Source organism: Cygnus olor, chromosome 5, assembly GCF_009769625.2.
Source record: "Cygnus olor isolate bCygOlo1 chromosome 5, bCygOlo1.pri.v2, whole genome shotgun sequence".
NCBI classification, from domain to species: domain Eukaryota; kingdom Metazoa; phylum Chordata; class Aves; order Anseriformes; family Anatidae; genus Cygnus; species Cygnus olor.
The window spans coordinates 38,475,528-38,498,782 of record NC_049173.1 but is presented as its reverse complement, the minus strand read 5'-3'; the positions used below and the strand labels follow the sequence as shown (position 1 = coordinate 38,498,782).

Here is a 23,255-nt window from a genome sequence, read left to right as displayed (position 1 = left end):
TCTTTGAATTTCATGATGTGCAATAAAGTTTTTCCCCCCTTTCATAAAAGCCTGTTAGCTTTATGCTTGTAATATTTGTAAGTGTTAGCAGGAGTACTTAAATGATCTTTCTAAGAGTGGAGATATTAATTAGGAATGATGCCAACTTAGCACTTGTACAGTGTAGTATGTCTGTAATACATCTATAATTTACTCTTTATCCAGTAGTTACAAAACGTAGTAAATTTAACTTAAAAACCAGTAAGTAGTTCACTTAAGAAATCGGTTAGATCAGATCATCTTTACATCTTTCATTTTTGAAGTACTTTGAGTTCAGCTTGTATCTTAAAAATGCTGTTCAAAATGTAGAACTGACTGACCAACGAAAGAAGGTCCATAGTATCCTAATTTGTGTAATTACTTATAGGTAGTATTATGCAATGGCCCCATTTTTTATCTTCATTTGTATCTCAGAATTTTTATTACCGACATCAATCTCTCTCTTTCTTTCCCCTCCTCTCCTCTGGCTTCTGCATGTGCTATGTGTTTGGCTAAAAGCGTAATGAAGGAAACCTATTCATCTGCTGACTGAAAGTATAGTGGCAGCAAAATGTTTACTGCAGAGCTATCCCTTGCTTAAAAAAGAAAAAAGAATAGAAGGGTTTGCAAAGAAGACACTAAGGTCTGTAGCACGTCATGAATTTTTTTAGGCTCATTGAGTGGTTAGAACATGATGCCTTGTGTTATGAAAGACCTGCAAAGTTTTATGTTATTTTTCTCTCCCACGAAGTAAATTATTTCCAGAAAAACAGTTTTGGAATATGTATTCACTGCATACTGATTAATACGATTTGACTGTATACTTAACATTGTTAGTTACACAACAGAGACTTCTGTATCCTTACCTGATAATACAAGGACAGAGGGACCAGTACAGGACATTAAGTACCTGCAATATTCAGAGAGGAGGAGATACTGTTTCCTGCAATAGGTAGTTTGTCTGTTGAATTCACAACTTCAGAACTCCATTCAGAGACTGCAGGAAGATTCTCAAGAGTTCTAGGTTAAAGTATTCTATATATTTTATATAAAGTGTATATTACACAACATTGTAAATAAACAAATCTTGTTCTTTAGAGTTGAAGTCAGGTAAGAGACTGTTTCTCCTTGTAATTAGGCTACTTTGAAAAGAAGTCAGTGCTGCAAGACTGAGAACTGCAATTCTGACTTTCAGGCATTTACCACCAGCATAGAATCTAGAACTGAATTTTAGGTAGAGGCTTTTAAGTACCACTGTCAATACCTGCGGTAAATCTGCACTGCTCTGCACAATTGGTTTGAGTATGGGCAGACCTTATATCTTAAGGGCAGAGAGGACTGTTTTTGACAGTCAGACTTAAGAGCAACCTTAATGTGGTAAGCCCAGCATTTCAGATTTGCTGCCTATCTGCAAATTCTGCATCCAGGACTTAACAAAAAGCTTTTCTGTCTCTCTTACACTACTAAGGTATGACAGCTTCCTTGTGCTGGCTTAAGACTGTGGCAGCCCCTTATACATCATAGTCCTTTTGTTAAATTGGATTTCTTACTCTTTTTTTTCAAAAATACTTCTCCCTAGGTTACTAACCAGTGAGCTAATGCAATTTTTGATTTAGTTTATTCAGATATTATAACTCATAAATTTCCAGCACCACTTTGTCACATAAAAAATTTAGAAGAATAAATTTGAGCACAGTAATTGACTGTGCAGTTGTCAAATAACTGAGTGTTCAGTCAATTCTTAAGTACCAGCAAATGCTTTAATGTCAGTATTGTTTTTATAATTATGGATTTACTGTAATTGAAAGGAAAATTCTAAGTGAACATTCACACACAGTGTCCAAACCATGAATTGCATATTGTTCAAGTTCTGTTTCTAGGACTATTCTTGAAGATCATTAGTACAACAGCAAGAAAAGTATGACATAATCCTAAGAAAATGTAGGTAGATGAAATACCATATGTAGTCTTTAGACTTTCAGGTATAATGAGGAAATTATATGGGTTTGTTATTGGTCAGATTATTAGGCTGGTTTTATATTCAGTATTTATGCCCTTGTCTTACAAACTATTTTAAATGTGTAATGCATAAACTTGACAAGAGTGGCCCAAAGTTTATATTTTTCAGATCAATTAATTTCCATTTCTGTGATGCTATACCTTGGATAAGCGAGACAAAAAGAAATAGTATAACCAGTTCCTCTCCACTCTCTTTTCTGTTTTCAAGCAGAAATCCATCAGATAGAGAATATGGTTCTAAACATCTGACATACATTCACTAATGCATTGAAGAAAAACTGCTTCATTAAGCTGCGTTTGCCTAACTCATTGCTTTGTGAACTCTATGGAGTTCTCCGGTGGAGCTGCTCTTTGAACTTTGAAATAATGTTTTTCCAAGTTAGCTCTGTCTTTATTGATGAAAAATTCATTTTCATTCATGGTGAGGTTTTCATTTTGTTTATGGATACAATGTTACTTAATGTGTCAGCTGTGTCTTTAACAAGATCCTCAGCTTGAAAAGAGGAAAAATATCATGAAATAAAAGCGGAAAAATATCTTTAGAAAAAAAAATGTCTTTATGTTTTTGTGATATCTACAGCTCAAAAATGAACACAACAGAGCCAATAAAGATACACTAATCATTTGGGTTTTGTACAATTATACCGTTATGATGTAGTCATGCTTTTATGTGCTATATTTTTACAGTTGCTAATGGAATGGTGAGTTTTAAATAGAATTTGTAGGTTTTTCTCTTTCAGACATGAACAAGAGGTCAAAGTTTTCTATTTGGTAATTGATATTTAAAGAATTACTTTTTTATTGTGTTTTGCTTTGCTGATAGTAGTACTTTGGGCTTAAGAAAAAACAAATGGAATAGGATTCTAACTTTTAGAGAAATATGGTTTCCTCAGGAAACTAAAATGCAAAACTTTATGAAAAAACAGTGATCTAATATCCTTTTTCATAGAAAACAGCATTACTACTTCTACCTTCATTCTTGTTATTGGGATTAGCAGCTGCACAAATATCTTATGTAGCATTCTCTCTGCCATACCAGAATAGAGAATTATTCTTGCCATAAGAACTAGATGACATATAAAGAAAGGCATGACAGATCATAAATGAAGGAATGGGAAATCTTCAAGTTACATTAGGAAGGAGAGTGCACTATAGCAGTAATCTGATCAAGGTGTAAGTGAATAATTTTGATGAATGTCATTGTACAGATATGTACAATACAATTCATTTTTAAAATTTCATTAACAAATATCTTCCTACATTTGTACCTGCACTTTGAATGCACTTAATGTTTGTTTATCCACTGTGCTACATCCCAAATTAGATCTATCAGTATTTCATACGTTCAAAATAAAAGCAAAATTATACTTAATCCTGCAGCTTCCCTGTGCATGGTACTTACCTTATGACTTCTATCAAATAAAATTATCCCCTCATATAGAAGTTTTGCACATGTTTTTTTTTGTTCTGTACTTTTACATTCACTCCAAGCACTAGGTTCTTTTACAAAGAACTGTTTAACATTCAGGAGAGTGGTAAAAACGGTGGTTTTGAAAGTCATCTCATTTCCTATTAAAGTTTTTGGTTTAAAACTTATCTTCATAACCTATCAAATTTGTAATACTTTTTGCTTGTTTTTATTGTGGTAAAATGCTTGCCCACTGTGCATTTGTCAAGGAGAGAATACAAAAAAATCAGTGTATCAATTAGGAAGCATAGGCACTAAGAAATGGAATAATAAAATCACAGATATATTCCAGGTAATGTTATATACATTTCTATATTATAAAAATCAAGTAGTTCAGAAATCATTTCCATCCTTCTTCATTTGAAACCTTAAAGTTCTTTGCTTTTTGTTTCAAGAAAAGATAAGTCCTTACGTTTCAAATTTAAATTCCCGTATGTGAATTTGTCCCTTTCTTCTTCTTCCCCAAAATCAGGAGACATTCTATCCTGCCTTATGGTAGAGATGTGCAATCCTTGATGAAACAAATTAGGTCAAGTCACAGAGCTATGAATATAATTTTTCTTTTGATTGGTTATAGTTTAGACCCACGTATGTAATCTACAGTTGCACCTTCCAGAGGCAGTCTTGTCATTATTTATTTATAATTACATCCATTTAATCAAAATTTTTTCCATTTACTTATGCTGTACCATACCTTAGACTGTATGGTATCAAAACTGTCTTGATTAGGTATGCCTGTGAGATTCCTTTCTAGACAGTCTCTCTCTTTTTTTTTTTTTTAATCCAGAAGTAAGCTGCTCAGCAGCATAAAATGTTCACTGTTCATTTGGACTTAAACAGTTGTTTGAGAAGCCATACATTCGCTTGTACTCTGTTACAGCAGTAATAACACTCAGTGCAGCTGCTGTCTAGGTTGAGCTCCCAACAGCAGTCTAACTCTTTGGAGTCATCTTCCAAAGAAGTCTCTGGAAAATTAGCCTAGATGATCATATCAAAGTAGATCCGAGCTTCTGTTACATTCTGTTATGGCTTTTGGAGTATCCACTGATGTAAGTGCTGTAAGTGTGATCTAATTTGTCTGAGTCTCTAGTGGACAGTATCTGTTTTTGACACATGGAAATCAGTTTAGATATGCACAACAGTGTCAGTGTCAGTTACATACAGCTCAAATGTCAGTGGATTCTCATCAGTGCTCCTTATGTTATCTTCATGTTTTCCAGCTTTTCAAGTGCGATTTTGTAACCTGGAAACAAGTTTTTGCTAAGCCTAATTACCATATCACTTTTCACTTAAGAGCTGGAAGAGAGGAGTGTCCATATTCACAATATTTTCCATATCCCTTTCTCTTCTACCAATTTCCAAGATTCCGTGCTGCTGAAGAAGCCCAGCCAAATTAATATTCTGTTCTCAGCCTGATGTGCCGGGCATATAACTGCTGGGAAGAGGCTGCTGACTGCCATTGTGCTGGATTTTGCAATCTGGAGTGCCGAATTCGAGAGCACTAAAGAAATCTTATCCTTTTGAGCCTTCGAGGCTCAAAGCAAAATCCTAAGTGCAAATCATGTTCCCAGCAATTCTGTATTTCTGCTTGCTTTCAAAAAGAACTGCTAACTTGTGTTTGATAGTATAGTTTCAGTGTAGCATTTGCTCTATTCAAGTATCTCCCTTCCGTTGCTTTTGAACTCTCTGAAATCATCAAGTTATTCATCCATGAGGATTCTGATTTCACTTTGAGGATTCTCCTCAGAGAAATATAGTGAGTGTTTCTGCTTCAACAGACAGGCAAAAGCATAGCTCTTCACTGAGTTCACTGTACTGGTAATTTACTGCTCAGAAGGTAGATTCACAGACTAAAGCTTTGTTTTCCTTACAATTCTTGCTCCCTAATTTAAATGTTAATTTAAAAGAGCTATGTTCATTTTTATGTCTGAAAGTGTACAAGTCTGAATTTTAGTCCAAGTACTATATACATCAGTGAATATAATGAACACTGTTTTCATTATTCAAAAATTTTCCATACCAATATTCACTGGTTCTTGATCTTGTACCTGAAGCCCTTCAAATTTGATGCTCCTATCTCAAATAAAAATGTTAAGCTTAAGCAAAATCATTAACAGGAATTCATTAATGCAGAAAGCATCATGTCATTTTACATAACCATGGGAAACATGCTTTATTTTGTAAGGCAAAATCATTTTGGTTCTTTGTCACATGTGGTTCTAAACAGCTAATTACTGAAATTGAAACTTTTTGTAAGTACAGACTTTATTAAGGATAGTAAAGGGAGCATCCCTCTCCTTTCAGTTCAGGTGAGACAGTTGGCTGTTGGAACAGAAAACGGTGCTGTAGCAGAAAGCCTGGAATAGTTACCAAGCAAGACTGTGTTGCATTTTCTGCCTCCATACTGATGCAAACTTCATGTTTTGTGCTGGAAAACTTTCTTAAACCATTTTCAGGGGCACTCATTTTCTCCATGTCCTTCGTGAGACATGTACTGAGTGATTTTCACATATGCTGAGCACTCCAAATGCAGTTGAAATAAATGGCAGCTCAGGGGCTTTGCATTCAGAAATAAATCCAGATGTAGGCATGTCAGGTTAAATTCAGTCTAGACGTCTCTATGTCTCAGTTTCTCATTTGTAAGGTAAAAATATCCCTCTGCTTCACAAAGATTTTATAAAAATAAATTACTTCATGTGTATAGGGACATTTTATATTGTAGAAAAAAGCACAACAGAGAAATCTATGAAGACCTACATAATTCTCTGTTCAGAACAGAGATTGGATAGTGTTTAGTAAGTGAAACATGAAACCACTTTTTGAACAGAGATGTTAAAATGAAATAGCCTTATCTTGTCTCATGCAGAAGTTCTACTGAAAATACTTCCAATGAAATCATAATGCCTACACGTCAAAAGAAAAATCGGGGCTGCACAAGTAATATTGATCAGATGTTTCATAACTGTCAGGTGTTTCACTTAAATGTTACTTGAGTGTGTTTGAATGAAGAACTTATTTTGAAATTCACAAAATCTTTTGAAATGTGATTTTGAGGTTCACACTATTCAAGAAGAATAGCTTCCTTATTTTGCAGTAATTTGGAAATTGGATTGTTTTCATGCTGCATTGAAGTTGGTTGTTGCTGGGTCAAGGAAGACAAATGTGAAGACAGCTGAAAATTCATTTAAAAGCAAAATGCTTGTAATAGAAATGAAACATTTTAAAATGTCAATCTTGTTAGTGTATGTTAAAGGTTAGGGAGTAATTTATAGTGTACTTGAGGACAAGAGTTTTATACATCACTTCTCTATTTTTAGTCCATGTGATTGACAGCAGCTTAAAGTCAGTTGAACTGGAATGGGCAAGGAGTTGAAATAATCTGAATACTGGTGAGACAGGATATAACTCAGTTATCTAACACATCTAAGGCTGATGCGTCAGTCAGATTGCCAGGGTATGAGGTTGTGTGAAAATCAGACTGAATGGTGGCATGATAATTCCACAGCATACAAAATTCTTAAAGCTCCACACAGGGTTTTTCAAAGGAAGGAATTCAGGGAGAATATTTGACTTATTTTACCAATGAGTGCTCTTTAACAAATACAGGTGGCATATCTATGTACAATGTTACACATTAAATATACTGCTCGTAATTATTTTCTCAAATGCCTGCTATTACTTCATATTCAACATAAAGACAGCAAGAGTTCAAAAATATAGAACACCTGCTTGTATATACACACAGCAATTAAGGTAAATTATTTAAATTTCTCCTCCTCTCATATTACTGCTTTTAAACAGATAATTGCTTAGTTTATGATTCCTTTTAGTAATAGGTATGTCTGTATGCCAGTAGAACTACAGTAGTTAGCATCATTTTTATCTGTGGAAAGAATACAGCTGACACAAGTTTCTAAACTGTTTCCCTACAAAGAACGCCCAGAAATGATGGGAAATAAAAGATGGAGGGAAATTGGAAGCAAATGCAAAGGATCTCTGTCATATAGGTTAATTTTATGTCATTCTTTTCGATGAAAACATTTGTTCTTTTAATAATCTGCTTTAACTTCTGGTTAGCCCGGAAGTAGTCAGACAGTTGGACTAGATGATCTTTGAAGGTCCCTTCCAACTGAAATATTCTATTCTATTCTATTCTGTCCTGTCCTGTTCTGTCCTGTTCTGTCCTGTCCTGTTCTGTTCTACAATATGTTAGGCAAATAATTCTCGTGTCTGTGGCAAAAAAGAAGGGCAGAAGGAATCTCGGTCTCTTATATCTCTTAGGAAAGGAAATTTATTCACTCTGCCTGTATTTACACAATCTACCTCTCAAATTGAAGAATATTTCTAGGGCATTTGGGGATTACTTAAGATTTTCATTCAAACAAATTAAAGATCTTGTTCACAGTTAATGATACAAGTAGTAGAATTGTTTTTTTTCCCAAGTGCATTGTTCCTAGAGATTTTTTATATCTTACAAATCCCACATGGATTCTGTTAGTGCTGAATAGAAATATCTGTTGGAGTTTGTGCAGAAACTATTTGACAGTATTTTTTTTGTCTTGATTTAATATGGGCTTTAGCTTATACAAGATGCACATCCTCTGCAGACTTGTGTATAATAGTTGATATTGCTTCTCTGGACAAAAACAGTATGATCTTGAATGAGCCCTGAACAGCCCCTAAAATATCACAGAAACATGCTGTTTCCAGTGTTACTCATATAGCTTACTTGTATGCTGTCCCATACTCTTAAGAACACAAAATCTTTTTTTTATTTATACAAATGTAAATTTTTCATAAAAATTCCTGTGAAGAAATAATGCACTTCCTTTCTGTTTGCCTCTTTCTTATTCTCAACTATCAATGAAGTCTAGGCTGCCAGTTTTGCAGTAGCATGTTTGAGAGACAATGAATATTCAGCATTATATTTGCATCCCAGAAGACTGTACTTTGCCTTTTGATCTCTTTTTTTTTTTTTTTCCAAATATTGAATAATGTCTTTTTTTTATACCACTCCTGTAAAAGGAACCGATTCAACCCTCATGTTTCTGTGGTGTGTTCATCAATCCACTTCCACTGTCCTGTTTGGAGAGCAGTTAGGATGAACAGTAATCTGACCCTAAGATTTCATGTATGCGTTTATAGTCTACAGGGAAACAATGATCAAAATTAAATATAATTTTACGTAAAAGGTGGGTGACTAGGAAAAACCTCAGAAAGGAGAATTTAGTAATATATAGTTGAAGATATAAAGATACATTCAAGATTTAAAGATTAGTTTTCTTTAGTGTAAAGCCTACCAAGCATAACACTTTAATAAGTCTTTAAAATATGCTCCTAAAATAATTTTGCTTTCAGATGACTTTTGCTTATTTTTTCCCACTGACTCTGAATGAGTAATTCCATGTGTAGACTACTACATTATTCATTTCTAAATTTTGTTGAGGTGAATCTCACCAACAGTGCTTCTCCTTTTTAGGAATGTATTGAGTAATATTTGTTACTATCAAATTCCTAGAGTTCACCTTCCTTTCCTTTTCTGAAAAGATTTCAGTATCAAAGGAAAAACATTTCTCTAGTTTTGAACTGACTGTTGTCCAGTTCAGATGGCAATAAAGCATCTCTGAAGACCTTGCATTTTCAGCTCAGTTTAAGAGTGCTGTTTGAATAAGGATGCATTCCAGAAATAGGCAGGTTGCAGCTTGTAATTGCATTATTTAATGCTCAAATACTTTGTTAGAAGTTTTCGGAAGTATGGAATTCCAGGTGTACTTCAGCTGTGATTTTTTTTAACAACCTCATTTTTATATTCCATATTAGTTCAATGATGAGCAAATTCTCTCTGTTCTTCAGATTAGTTTTAAAACAACTTTTTTAATGAAGCCAATGCATCTCATTACATTTTTCAGTTTTTCCCTAGTTTAACCTTACATATATTGCACAAGCTAACAGGCCAAAATTAATACTTTTTACAGTGTTATTATACCAGTTTGAGACATTATTATTCTTGCCTTTATTTGTATGTATTATGTATTTTATGTATTTAGCTGCAGATACTGATTAATGTGTATTACACTCTTAGGGGAAAAAGAGTATTTGAGGGAAGAATTATAGAACCATTAAAGTTGGAAAAGACCTCCAAGATCATCTGGTCCAACCATCCCCCTACCACCAATATCACCCACTAAACCCTAAGCACCACGTCCAACCTTTCTTTAATCACCCCAGGGACAGTGACACCACCACTTCCCTGGGCAACCTGTTCCAATGCCTGACTGCTCTTTCTGAGAAGAAATGTCTCCTCGTTTCCAACCTGAACCTCCCCTGGCGCAACATGAGACCATTGCCTCTAGTCCTGTTGCTGGTTACCTGTGAGAAGAGGCCGACCCCCAGCTCCCCACACCTTCCTTTCAGGTAGTTGTAGAGAGCAGTAAGGTCTCCCCTGAGCCTCGTCTTCTCCAGACTAAACAACCCCAGTACACTTTGAAAAGAGAATGTAGCCATTGCAATATGTACTGAAGCTTGAGTGGCACTGAGATATTTCTTGCCACTGGAATGTTATGGATTATAAAATTATAAGAAGCATTTACGTGAAATAGTCACGGTCTGTACTGTAGGGCTAGATTCTACCTCTTAAGTAAATTACGTGCACACGGTAAAAGCAGCAACATCATGCTTTTCCACATCCTGCAGAATAAATTGTCTTCATAATACTGCTGAAGTTTCATGTAGAGATTACGTGAGTTACACACTTTCTCAGAGACTGTAAGTAACTTGTAGCGTGAGGAGTACCTCATAAACAGGTCTGGCATTTATGAGACAGTTAAGAGGAATAGAGTTCTCAAATTGTTAGCTGCTGCTGTGCTTTGCATATCCTGCTTCCTTCATTACAGCTTGGCGACCTCATTCCCTTTCCTGTACCTTTGTCCCCTGTGTGTATATATGTTTGGGTTTCTGCTGGTGGTTCCACGTTCTGCATGCTTTTCTAAAAGCGGAGCAATATGCTTTCCCATAAACGATGGAGATTATGGGTTAGCCTCCTACAGTTTCTGCATATCAAAAAATGAGCTCTTTTTGTTGGTGATAGATCCTGTTTTAATGTCATTGTTCTGAATTGTTCTTCATGTTGTAAAACTGAGTTCAAATGTACTCCCATAAGAGTTAGCTTTTCATATTGGGCTGGAAACTCTTCATCATTGTTTGCAATTTATTATAACCAACGGCTTCTAATTGTATGTACCTCCCATAATGAAGAGCTGACTTAATACTCTGTGCTAATCTTGTTATGACTTAAAAAAGGTAAGTAATTTCTCTAACCGTTCCTAATAATCATGGTAAAGTGTTAAAGGGTTTTTTCAATTTTCTTTTTTCTTTTTTTTTTCACATTAATTTTTCACTTGTAGCATGAACTTTTCTTTGTGTCTTTTTCTATATTTTTTTTTGTGGACTGATTTTTATTTGCAGCAAAACACACCATTTAGACTTAAATAAATCCAATTTAGTATAGTCATTGATTTCATTTTTCAGACCAATCATGTTTGATAGATAGAAATTGTCAGTAGGTTTCTTTATTTTACCATTCCCTTAATTTATTTTGGAGTACTTTATTTCACGTTCTATTTAATGCTTCAGCCTGTGGGAGAAGGCTTACTCTGCATTCTAGAATGATGAAATTATATCTTAAAGAATATAAAATCCAAATTGCTTTAAAAAAGACAACAACAACAAAGAAAGAGTAATATGAATTTAATGTTTTGGGTTTCGTTACATTCTGCCTGAATGTATCTTCTGCCATGATACGTTGTGAGCCAAGGGTTTTGAGAATGGAGAAACAATAAAACTCCACTTTCCCTGTGTAAGGAGAGACAGCCACAGTGTATTATTTCTGTAACTGCCTGTGAATGAGAAGAATTATACTAAATAATAGTATTACTGATCACTTGCCCCAGTCAGTCATGGTGCTATGTGCAATGTGATATGGATTCTTTACTTTGCAGTAGATGTGAAAAGAATATATATATATTTTTTTGTAAATGTCACATATAACAAAGTAGTAAAACATACAAATAATGAGTATGATAAAAGGCACTTTAAAGCATATAACCCCATTGATACAAAGCTCCTTTGCAGCTAAAACTGTATGTGTTAGAAAACTGGTGGGTTTTAATCAAAATCATATTTTACAGCAGTTATGTTTTAAAATAGCATTTAGGATATCAATGTGCAATTCATATTAAGCAACAGGTATTACATAATAATGAATTATGATGTCAGTTATGTTAAAATATGGTTTGTATTCTGCAGCTGTGAGCATAGGTTGGGAAACAATCAAGTCTAGCTGGTCAAGCCTTTTATTTTATTATCATGGATTCCTCTTCCACAGCTGCTTTTAAAATCTGTGGGAAGCAAATTATTTCTCATACTGCATATGTTGCCCATCAGGTGAGTGATAAAATGTAAACTTTAGGCTGGTTGTAAGAAATCAAAAAGTAAATTTAAATTGGTCTGAAGTCCTCTGTGTGCACAGAATTAAAATATGACCTTGTAGGAGGCTGCGTGTGAAGCCAGCTGTCTTTTGTTACCATTGTCATTTGGACACTGTAAGAGCAAAACTTTGTCAGCACGTATTTTATATTAGAAGATTTGATCTGCAAATCTCAGCTGCTCTGTTCATTATAAATCTCTTGTTTTTGTCCATACACTAGCTCCACTATAGGTTGGAAGGGCTTAAAGATGAACTGAGGAGGAATAGAGGCTACAACTCGAGAGTAACTATTACTGCTCAAAGGAGCTGTTTTCCATTCGCAAACATTGCTTTGCGCTATGGGTTTGGGCTCCTTCTGTTCCTCCACTTTGTTGAAGACTCTCTCTTGACTTCCATTTTACTTCTTTAGCACTGTCTTTGTCTGCTAACATTTTTCCTCCTTCTCTAGTAGCTTTTATCTGTGTCCTTTGGATCACATATTTTACTTAGTTTATTTTGGTAGATTGTTTCAAATGTTTGTGTTTTGTATTTTTGTTTTTATGCCTTTTTTTCTTTAGGACTATGTTATCTCACTGAGTTTCATTCCACAGTTTGCTGAATTGCTTGGTTATTTTGCAGCAGGCACATTCCTCGTTTTATATTTTCATATGGTTTGCAGTGAGAAATAAGAGAGCCTCTTCCATTTTAAACAGTAGTCTTACACACATAGGCCCATGTCTCCTTTTGCATACACTGTCTGTTGGCTTGCCACGTCCCATCCTGCTTCTCTAATTCTCTCAGTCCGCGCCTCTCTCTTTTGTGCTTTCTATCCTATCATTACACCATCCGTTTGGTCCAGAATTGTCCTCTGGTAAATTACAGATAAATATTTACTTCTTCCAAAGAGAGTCCATGTCATGCCTTTAAAATCTGGTAAAACAACTCTGGGCCAAATTTGGGCATCATTAATATTTTGTTTGCAGTTTTCTTGTGTAGTATTTTTGGTGGGAAGGAGGGAGGTTTTGGTTTTGGTTGTTTTTTGTTTGTTTTTTTCTTTTTTTTTTTAAACAACAGTTTTTTTCAGGAAAGGACACCATAATCCACTCTAAGTTGCAACATTACTTTCCATAAGTTATTCCATTACAATAAGTAGACTGTGTTGCGCTGTAGAATCTAATTTTTATGTGAATATACATTTGGGGCAAGCTGCTGTGGAACAGAAGAAAGAGGTTTAGAAGTGGGCACAGCTGTCTTCAGTCTTAAATGGTTGTTCCTTTAGGAAGACAGCCTTTTTGGGGTTCAGTGTGTATCATTCTTCATTAAATGTCAGACCATACATATTCACTTTCTAAACAAGTTTTCTGTAATTCCAAATCAAATTGTTCTGAAAAATAATCTGGATTAATTCCTTTGTTTTTTTCAGCAAAGACAAATGTTCTGCAAGGGAAATTACACCCTCAGTGTCATCTGTGCTATTCCATTTCTTTGACTTTTTGTACATGGTTTTACATTATTATTCCTCACTGAAATTTATCAATGCATCTGTCACTAAAGTAAAAAAGAGAAGGATTCAGTTCATACTCTCTTAGATGTTTCTCTTCCTGTGAAGTTTACTTTAGCTTGTATACAGCTGGGGGTTTGTCCACATGAAGAGCTTTGTATTCAAGTGTTACCAGTTCAGACAGCTGACCTGTCATAAGACAGACTGCTGTTCACATTGGTTGGTCTAAAAACTTGCAACTTCAGTCTTACTATATAGCATGGTGTCTTTCCAAACCTGAGAAGAATTAACAAGAGCCGATGCTTCTGTAGAGATTAAGTTCAAACTGTGTTGTGTTTACAGGACTGATACTCCTCAAAACCAATTGTTTTTCCAATCTGCATGGTAACTGGATGGAACTTGAAATATCCTGTATTACTGGAACATGAGACCAATGTGAATCCTCCCATTTCACTGGAGTCAGACCAATATATCTGGAATAGCACAGTGGCAGTTAAGCATCTAGGAAGAGGATTTGTTGAGAAACCAGTAGTCATTCTCACACAGTTACTTTTTAAAGTAGAATTGCACTGTGAAATTCATTCTGAATATAACATTTCTTTTAACCAAACAGAAACAATTAAGTAAATTTATATGGCTCCATACAGAAGCTGTTTATACAATTGTGAGTTGCCTATGCAATTTGAAAGCTTATTAAATATCTTCAGAATCAGTTCAATCTAGGTTAACCATTTTTTAAATCTTTCTATGTCATACCCAAAAATACCAGTAATGGAATTTTAAGACACGTCATAACACAGTTATGTTAGTATTTTGTCTAATCATAAAACAGAGAGCCTAGATTCAGAGTTACTGTAATTACAATTGTATAAGAAAATGTGGATGTTTTGTTAAAATAAGCCTAGGCTGGAGCTTAACACATAATTTTAACCACTGTGTTCTTTGAGTTTACTCTATTAATCTGTCCTTAAGTCATCTTGTTTTTTTATTGGGGGGGAGGGGTGTTAAGTTGCTTATATCAGATTCTGTCCATCAGCTAGTACCCTTCTGCTTAAACATCTTTATCACATGTAGAGTAAGGAAGAATGTTGCTGAAAATATGTAGAGCCTCTGTCTTAGATCCCAGGAGCTTGCCCATTACATCTCTGTATTTTGCATTCTTGTTAACTTCTGTAGCTCATAGACTCTGTGCTCTCTCTGCAGGTCCAGTCTAGGTGCAGCAGCAAGGAGAACATCCTCAGAGCAAGTGAGTACTGAAACTTCCTAGCTCTATTGTGAAACTAACACTGCCTACACGACAGCAAATTATAGTCAGATACAGCTGGGATATACGTGAGTTTGCAGAAGAAATGTAATAAGACAATGAATTTCAGTCCAAAGAGAAAGTAAAAGTATAAATAGCTTATAGTGTTCACATATTAACTGACAGTTGCCTTTTTTTTTCTTTCCATGTTGTTTTAGTAGTAGATATTTCACTCTTAACTTGAGAAACGTAAGTTTTTAATCCTGTAGGCACTACAGTGGAACAATAGGAAAGGAGTTTGGTTTCTGTTTTGATTTTCCTATCATCAGAGCATTGATGATACTGAAACTACTAGCACAGTTCTCATTGAAGAATTATTAACCAGTGTGCCTCATGATGGCAGAAAAAGGCAGAAGATTCCCAAGTATATTTTCAGTACCCAGGATATGAAGGGCTGTAGAAAAAGCAAGAGTTCCAGGCATTATACTTGTAAAGTTGTATATACATATATTTTTCTATTTTGATTATGCAGTTTGTTTTCCTGCTTACTGCTAAAGATAAAGCTTCTGAGACAGTGGTGCAGCAACCAGCACCAAATGGCTGTAGTATAAGGGTTGTTTGCTGTCGCACAATTTCCCAGCTTTCACTGCTGTACACGTTTTTCCCTATCATCTTCCTTCATTTTTCCAACTTTTCCTTTTAAGAAAATAATATCTTACTTTATACAGACAGAAAAAAGGTTTTAGCACATTTTATATGAAATCTGCTAGACCTGCAGGAATTACATTGCCACTAAGCAGGGTTTCTTTCAGTAGTGCATATGCAGAGAAAGGTCTGGGAAATCGGACACAGGTTTTCTGTCTGCCTCAAAAATGCTTTCTTTGCATTTTTCTTGTTTTTATGAGGTTTCTAACAAAATACAGTCCTAAGAATGGAAAATGTAAGATTGCTGTTGAATCCAGGAATGCAGTTTTTCCATTAGTTACACTTGCATCTTACAATAATTTAATTAGAATCATTTCTGCCTAGTTCGTTTACAAGAAAATCATCTTTAAGAGCGTGAAAAGTCTAAATACAGTTAAAGTATATCTCATCAACTGTGTCTTTCTTCATCGGTATGACAACTACTATGTTAAAGAAAGGAATTAAATCAATTAGAAATTATTTGTGCTTCACAAATTCACAGTGCCTGCTTTTATCTTCATGTTATCTTTTAAATACTTACAAAGACATTGTTTCAATAATTTCTTCCAGAAACTTTCTTGGAACTGGAATTAAGTCGGCAGTTTTATTTATCTCCACTTCATCCTCTTAAAGATGCTTACCGTGTCAATGGCAAAAAAATGAATTAATGAAGTCTACCACATAGCGTATTTGAACAAGCATGTGTCAGTGCTGAAAGAAGTTTTGTATAGACAGATATTACTGATTCAGCAATCTTATCTTCTGAAGGAAAAAATTAGATTGCATGATTGTTTTATCTACTACATTTAAAGTAATCATCTGGGTGGGTTTTTTTGAATGTGAAGGCAAATGGGATACTGAAGAAGCTACTGCAAAGCAAAATTGTCTCATTAAAAATGATGCTTTGTATAATTTGTTAATGCTATCTTACTATAATTTATTTTGTTTTAGAAATATAATTATGAATCGCCTATAGCACTAAATAGGATAGTGCTAGATGGAAATGAGTTGAAAGCAAGTGAATAGGAAAGAAACCGGGGAGATATTAAGGATGATCAAAAGGCTCACAGAAGGACATGAGATAAAAGTTGTTAATTAAGGAATTCAACAGGACTGAAAAATGGCAGACAGACAACTTTCAGATAATAGGAGCATGCTGAGTTTGAACTGGAAAAAGCCAAGTGAAATCAATCATTATCCATAAATTAGGGTATATTGAATGTCTCTTAGAGTTGCAGACAGGCCTCATTACTGTCAGGAAACTGCTGGGAATGTCTTTTGCATGTAGCCAGGCATGATATCTCATGATGCTTTAATGTCTTTTTGTTGCTTACGTTGTCTGGATTGGGAAGATGGCCAACTGCTGGTGATATTTTAGAGAATTTTTTACATGGACTTCTTACTTATTTTTTTTCCGGAAATCTCTGGATTTCTTCTGCAGACCTACAGAGCCATGTCCTTAGTCCCCTTCTTTTATCCCTTTAGACCCTTTGACCTGTCAAACACAAAATCAACTAGTCTGTATGCTGAAATCCTTCTACTCTATAGTGTTGTCTTGTTTTGCATGTCTCATCTCTGACATTGAATCCTAGAGATCCCCCAGTAAGTCTTATTGGTCACTATGGACCAGCCGCAGTCCCCCTTAACACTCCACATTGATTGATGTTACCTGGGCTTTATCTTCATTGTACACCTTGCTCTATTTCACTGCAGACAGACTCTGCATATTTCTTGTAGATTCTTACTGCATATCTTGAGATAAGGCTTTTCCTGCCAATGCATATACCTGTTGTATTTCTAGATCATCCCCTGTGGCTCTCACAAATACCTTCTTGTTCCAGGCAAATCCATTCATGATATTTCTACAAATGTAATTTTCTTAATCTTTGGCTTGTATCTTTTACTCTTGTATATGCATTACTGCAATAGTTCTATCTCTTCCATTGTTCTCTTCCATCTTCATTTTCAAAATCCTTCAAAGCTTGTTGTCCTTGTGTTTACTCTTTCTCAGCAAGAGAAACATGTCCTCCTTTTACTCCCATCTTAATCTTATGCTGCAAACTCACTGGAACAGGGTCCATTTTTATGTTTTGTCTGTGTGCAGCATGTAGCATATTGAGATGCATTTGTGGAGCATAATAATACATAAACAACTAGTAGTAATAATCTGTGCCAAGTCAGTAGAGTCCTTGTAGATTTCTAGGTTGCCAGTGTTGTAAAGATATTATATTGTAAATCCTTCTTTCCAGATGATGGAACAACAACAGCTGCTTCGAAGTACCAGCCTTTATGTGCTGACAACACTGATGTCTCTTCTCTGTTAATTTTCACCATTTGTATCTGATACAGTTGCTTATTTCACCCAGGTTTAGCCATAGCTAGAGAAAAGGTGTGATTTGTGTTTAAGATGGGATATGCAGAATCTTCTGCATATCATTAGAGTCAAAGCTGTGGCATATTAATGTTCTATTCAGGATATTATTGTAGATTTTGAATGGGAAAGGGAGAGAAAGAACACATAATGGAACTGAGCAGGTCCAGGGGCTGACTCAAATTACAGCTACCCACGAGAAGGCTGTGGAAACCACCTAGGAAGAACAGAATGAATGAATGAGTGAATGTCCTGAGCAGTAGGCCAGTTCACAGAACTGAGTTAACTTCAGATAACCATCCAAAGTGTTAAATACTGCATCATCTTTGAAAGGTTTCTGTTTCTGATTAACGGATACTTTTATGCTCATGAGGACTTCTGGTGCATGTTTCATGACAAGTAAGGATATACAATTTTGTGAAGTTGTAAATTGCATTTTGTTTTAAATCTCCCTTTTGATTCTAGTTGAATACAATACTCTCCCAGTATCTGTCATAAATGCTCAATAGTGATAAGTAGATAAATTAATTTATCTCAGTGCTGGATGTATTTCAGCAAACGGGTTTAAATTAACATCATTGTTAACATCTATGCATAGCAGCATACCTAAACTTGGTGCTCTCTTTGCAGGTCACAGTGCTGTTGACATTACCAAGGTAGCAAGAAGACACCGCATGTCTCCATTCCCATTGACATCTATGGACAAGGCCTTCATCACTGTTCTGGAAATGACCCCAGTGCTTGGAACAGAAATCATTAATTACAGAGGTACTTTACATATAGTTGGATTCTTTGTGAGTGGTACGGTGATTATTTCCATTTTTTTACAACCTTCTTAAGTGCTTGCCCTTTTAATAATTGCTGCAAGAGGTCTGAGACTGACCTCCAGGAGAAACTCCTTTAGGAAATGCCAATAATCAGAGTAGAATTCTCCTTTCAGTCAGGAGAATGTGGATTGAGCTCAGTGCTGCTCCTTGAAGGAATCTGTAATGGAATTCTAATGAAATACATAAATACATTTTCTCATAGTCTGTGTCATATGCAACAAAGCTAAAGCCAAGAAACCACAATTTGCCTCAGTGGTTGATTTAACAATGGACTTCTGTAGATATCAACTGGCTCCAAGTTGTACTGTGATGACTCACTTTGTTCTCTCACTGTAGGAGAGTCTTACTTAACCCCCTTTCCAGTCTGAGATTAATGATTAAGTCTTGAAATACAAAAACGTCTGAAGTTGGCAGGGACAGGGAAACCTCCTTCAGAGATTCTTCCAGATTTTCCAAAGGTGAGGTGGTGGACAAAAAGATGAGGTGATGAACAAAACCACACACCTCAAGAGCCAAAATGTTCAGCATATCAGCAGATTCCAGGTAGTGGAGAGGTACAAACAGTTTCTGAATTGGATATTCTGTCTTCTGTCTTGAAAGTTCAGAGATTACTTGCCCTTCACCAAATCTTTGTGCTGCCACAAACCTCTGAGATGTCTTCATATTGACATACTGATTTAGTAAAGTGTGCATACTTGGTAGCAAGAAGCAGATCTCTGAGAAGATACCACATATTCTGCATTCAGAATAGCACCAAAGCTGGGCCAGCAAGGAATATGCATATTACACCCTGCACTTTCATAGTGGTATGCAGATTAGAATGCAGAATGCCTGAGCATAGCTATCTGACCTTTTTGGGTAGTTGTCAGTAGTCTGGACCTGAGCATACTAAGATTTGACCCCACTACCATGTGTGCACATTCTCTACTGTGCACTTGGGAGGACCAACTCCAGGCATGCTTGAAGCTCTGCTTGTAGCAGAGAAATGTGGACAATGGACAGGCTTGATCTTGAGGCCAATTTTAGCTGACAGGTGTTGACATGGTTTATGTATTTCTTCTGGAAGATGACTGTGAATATAGGTAAGAATCAAAATTTTAATGCCTTGCACACTATGCCTTTCAGTCTTGTTATCATTTGGATCCTAATTTCTTTCTGATTTTTCTTGAGTTTCTTCTTAAAGATTACTTGCTTAGTGTGTAATGCAAGTAAGGAATAGTGCTATTGTACTATAAAACTGTTGCTCATACCAGTTCTTTATTGTGGTAACATGCACTGCAAAGTCTCCTGACTTTCTTAATTTTTAAGAATATGCATCCATTACTTGCAATCCAGGAATTTTCTTCACTGATGATGTATGTTGATCATTGTAATAAACATATAGAGGGAATTCAAAAAGTCTTTGGAGCCTAAGACTTCAGTAAAAAAGTTAGTCATCTACAATCCCAACTGCCACTGACTTTTTACCATGAGATTTAAATGTCTTTGCTAAGACAGTGCTTTGTGGACATCATAATGAACCACAATGTTGGGTACATTTACTTACGAAGCGTATGTATGAAAAGTCATGTGTTACATATAAATCATAATGGCTCTTAACCTCTTAGGATAATAGTATATAATGCTCTTATAATGCTAAAACTGTGGTGGTGGCATTACTATTCTTTTTTACATTAAAAGAGTTTTTTGGTTTTTAAACTTGTACTGCAAAACTAAGCAAAGAAGTAAGGGTGGTATTGAATGTAGGGAAAAACAAGGTTTCATAACCTGTTGTTTTCTCTCTTTTTTTTTGTCCTTGATTCTGTAAATATTGACTTGTTTTATTGTCTTGTCTTCTTATCTTTCTTTTCATTTTCTCCATCTCACAATCTTTATGCTTCTTTTATGTTGTTCTTGTATTTGTGGACAGGAGCTATATTGCCCATGGAAGTTAATAAAATGTGGCTAGAAGTATTCTTCTAGATAGACAGAAAAAATGAGCATAATGCTCACATGGTACATATATGTTGATATATATAACAATAGCATCACTATTTATATGTAAACACCAGTCTTATGCAGTCATATTTGTATCAGCAGTAGATAACAGCCTTTTCATATATCTGATTTGTAAACCTCTTCATTAGAACTATGGTAAAATTAGACAAAATCACAGCATATATCATGGCCTGCCACAACATGCTTTGGACAAGTTTTCACAATTTATTTTAATATATATTAAAAAAAAAAAGGCTAAGTAACAATTTTGTGTTTATACTGATAACATTACCATGCGAATGACAGAGTGATGCTGTCCAGATCACATGGTCTTCAAAATGTCCTTACAGAGAAAGAATGGAAGTAATTGGTCTTGTCTAGGTGTTTATATTCTGTATAGAGTTTGATATATTCTTATTTGTCAAAGACAATTTGATTGTTTCTGTTTTTATTCTATGACATGGGAATATGCTGTCAAGGTAAGAGAAGGCATTCTAGTACACTTTATAATTTCTTAGTTGATACTTCACTATACTTTTCATGTTACCTGATTATAGACATAAAATTCAGGCTAATTCTAAGTCTGAAACTGCTGTAGAGATAAGTATTTGGTTTAATATTCACATAATTATACCTACATATATTAAAATATATACCAAATATTAACAAATATATATTCATTTGTATCTTTGCACTGTAGCACAAAACCGTGACTTACAAGTTATTTTTCAACAACAGTTATTTACTGGTGCAAGACTCCATAGTATGAAATTTCAGGACGGAGCCTTTAGGAGAGATCCTAGAGGACACAACTTTGTGATACTAGAAATTTAATTCTTGTAATCTACAGATACAAATCTCCCAGTGAGATCTCAAATCTGTTCTCTCATAACATAAAGGGGAGGATGAGTAAAGTTACCTTTTGAAACTTGGCTTTCACATTGGTAAATATATTGTTCAGTGCCTGGATAGATCATTTAGCCTCTTCCATATGAAAAAAATGGACAGTCCTAAAGCATTTTACACAAGCACCGTAAACCAAAGTGATCTCAAGCTTTTTTCCACCTGCCATTACCCATTATCTGATATGAAGCCTCCAATTAGCCTTTTATTCCAGCTAGATGCAGTTACTTAAGACAGCACGATAATGATTGTTCTTCTGTAGCTAAGAAGAGGCAGAAGTTTAATTGATACTAAAAGTACAAAGCAGAGACCAATCCATACATAACGGGCTTTAAGCCTCAGAACTGAGCATTTTTTCTGATCTAGTCCAAGAGCCCTGTAACCTGTAGAGCTTGGGCATGCTTTTCTGCTGTTTATTTATTCTGAGCTTGCCAATTGTTTTGATAGCATTGCTTTTTCATATCACACTGAAGACATAGCAGGACACTATGAAATGGAAGCAAATCCATCACCTTTAGTACAATACCTGTTGTCTCACTACTGGATCCCAGTACCAGTACCCTGAGAAATCAAAGTTCTTCATGGAACTTACCATTTTCACCAACTGAGCTTTAGAAATTAAAATTAAAATTTAAAAAAATAAAGATTTAATTTATTTTTTTAAAAAAAAATAGTTTCATGTAATTCTTTATTCTGTGTTAGAATCAGAAAGCTATAGGCATCTCATGGCACAGCCTGATGGCGTTAAAATATTTCAGAATATGTTTTTTGAATTACAATTAATCAAAATAAAGTCAAGCGGTGCATTTCTAAAATAATTGGTCAAGTAAAGGAGAGTAAGGAAGTACTTCAGATTGTCCTTTAGCTGCTCTGACTAGCTCCATTTTAAATGCCCAAGGCTCTGGCAAATAGTTCTTACATTTTTCTCTACTTAATGACATTCATTCCCACTACAGCCTGGCCATTTATTCACTTCAAATATTGCATGGCAGAATGCCAGGAACATACTGTTCAACTTTGCTCTAATTGGTGTGATTTTGCATGCAGACAAGAAGTAAAATGAAGACACAACATGCCTACTAAAATTAGAATCATCACTTTCGTACAAGATTTTGTGTGTCTATGAACAGAGGTTGTTTTCACTAGGCCTTTGAAAGCTGGCTTTTCTGTGCTATAATTTAAATGTCTGTCTGCGTTCTCTTTTTTAGTGAGCTTTCTATTAGCTTCACTATTGTGTATCACAGACACACAGACACCTTAATAGCCATCACAAAGGTGCTTTTCTAGTTTTAACAAATTTTACTATCATGTTCATGGTAAATCCTATTTCAAAAATTCAACATAAATATTTGCTTCAGGCTGAATAGCTAATATTTATGGATGTGAATGCAGTGATGTTCTCGTTATTATAATTATAAATAATTGCTTATTAAATCACATTGTGTTAAGTAAAATATAATCTCCATTATAATACCACTTCAGTAGAGCTGAACATTTTCAAATCAAGTAGGTGCATTTTTTGGCAAAACTTGTCCATTTGGTGTACGAAGATAGGTCTTCTGCCTTCCCAGCAAATCCAGAAGGACATAGATTTTCTTGTCAGTCTGTAAAGCAAGAACACACTTGTTTCTTGTCTCTCATTTTTTGACATGTCTGATAACATATTAAGTGTGTATCCACACAAATTCACCTTGCAGAAGTACTCGGGCATCGTCTCATTCCTTCATCCTGTCAGATGGATTCTGCTTTCCTGTGCTACAACACAATCCTAAGAGCGGTG

The 23,255-nt window shown here is 35.2% G+C and overlaps 1 protein-coding gene across 25 annotated transcripts in view; it reads left to right on the top strand.

Annotated features, from left to right (window-relative positions):
- GPHN (gephyrin) overlaps positions 1–23,255 on the top strand; it is a 333,615-nt gene that overhangs the window by 267,004 nt on the left and 43,356 nt on the right. For 14 of the 25 annotated variants that reach the window (XR_005820015.1, XM_040557299.1, XM_040557300.1 and 11 more), the window contains 3 exons: positions 12,211–12,273; positions 14,674–14,716; positions 18,399–18,536. Coding sequence is in view for 24 of the 25 variants with exons in the window: in XM_040557299.1 (XP_040413233.1) it covers positions 12,211–12,273; positions 14,674–14,716; positions 18,399–18,536 (244 nt within the window). In the remaining variant the exon portion in view is untranslated. The remainder of the gene's footprint in view (positions 1–12,210; positions 12,274–14,673; positions 14,717–18,398; positions 18,537–23,255) is intronic. The other 11 variants (XM_040557318.1, XM_040557323.1, XM_040557309.1 and 8 more) reach the window with 1 other exon arrangement.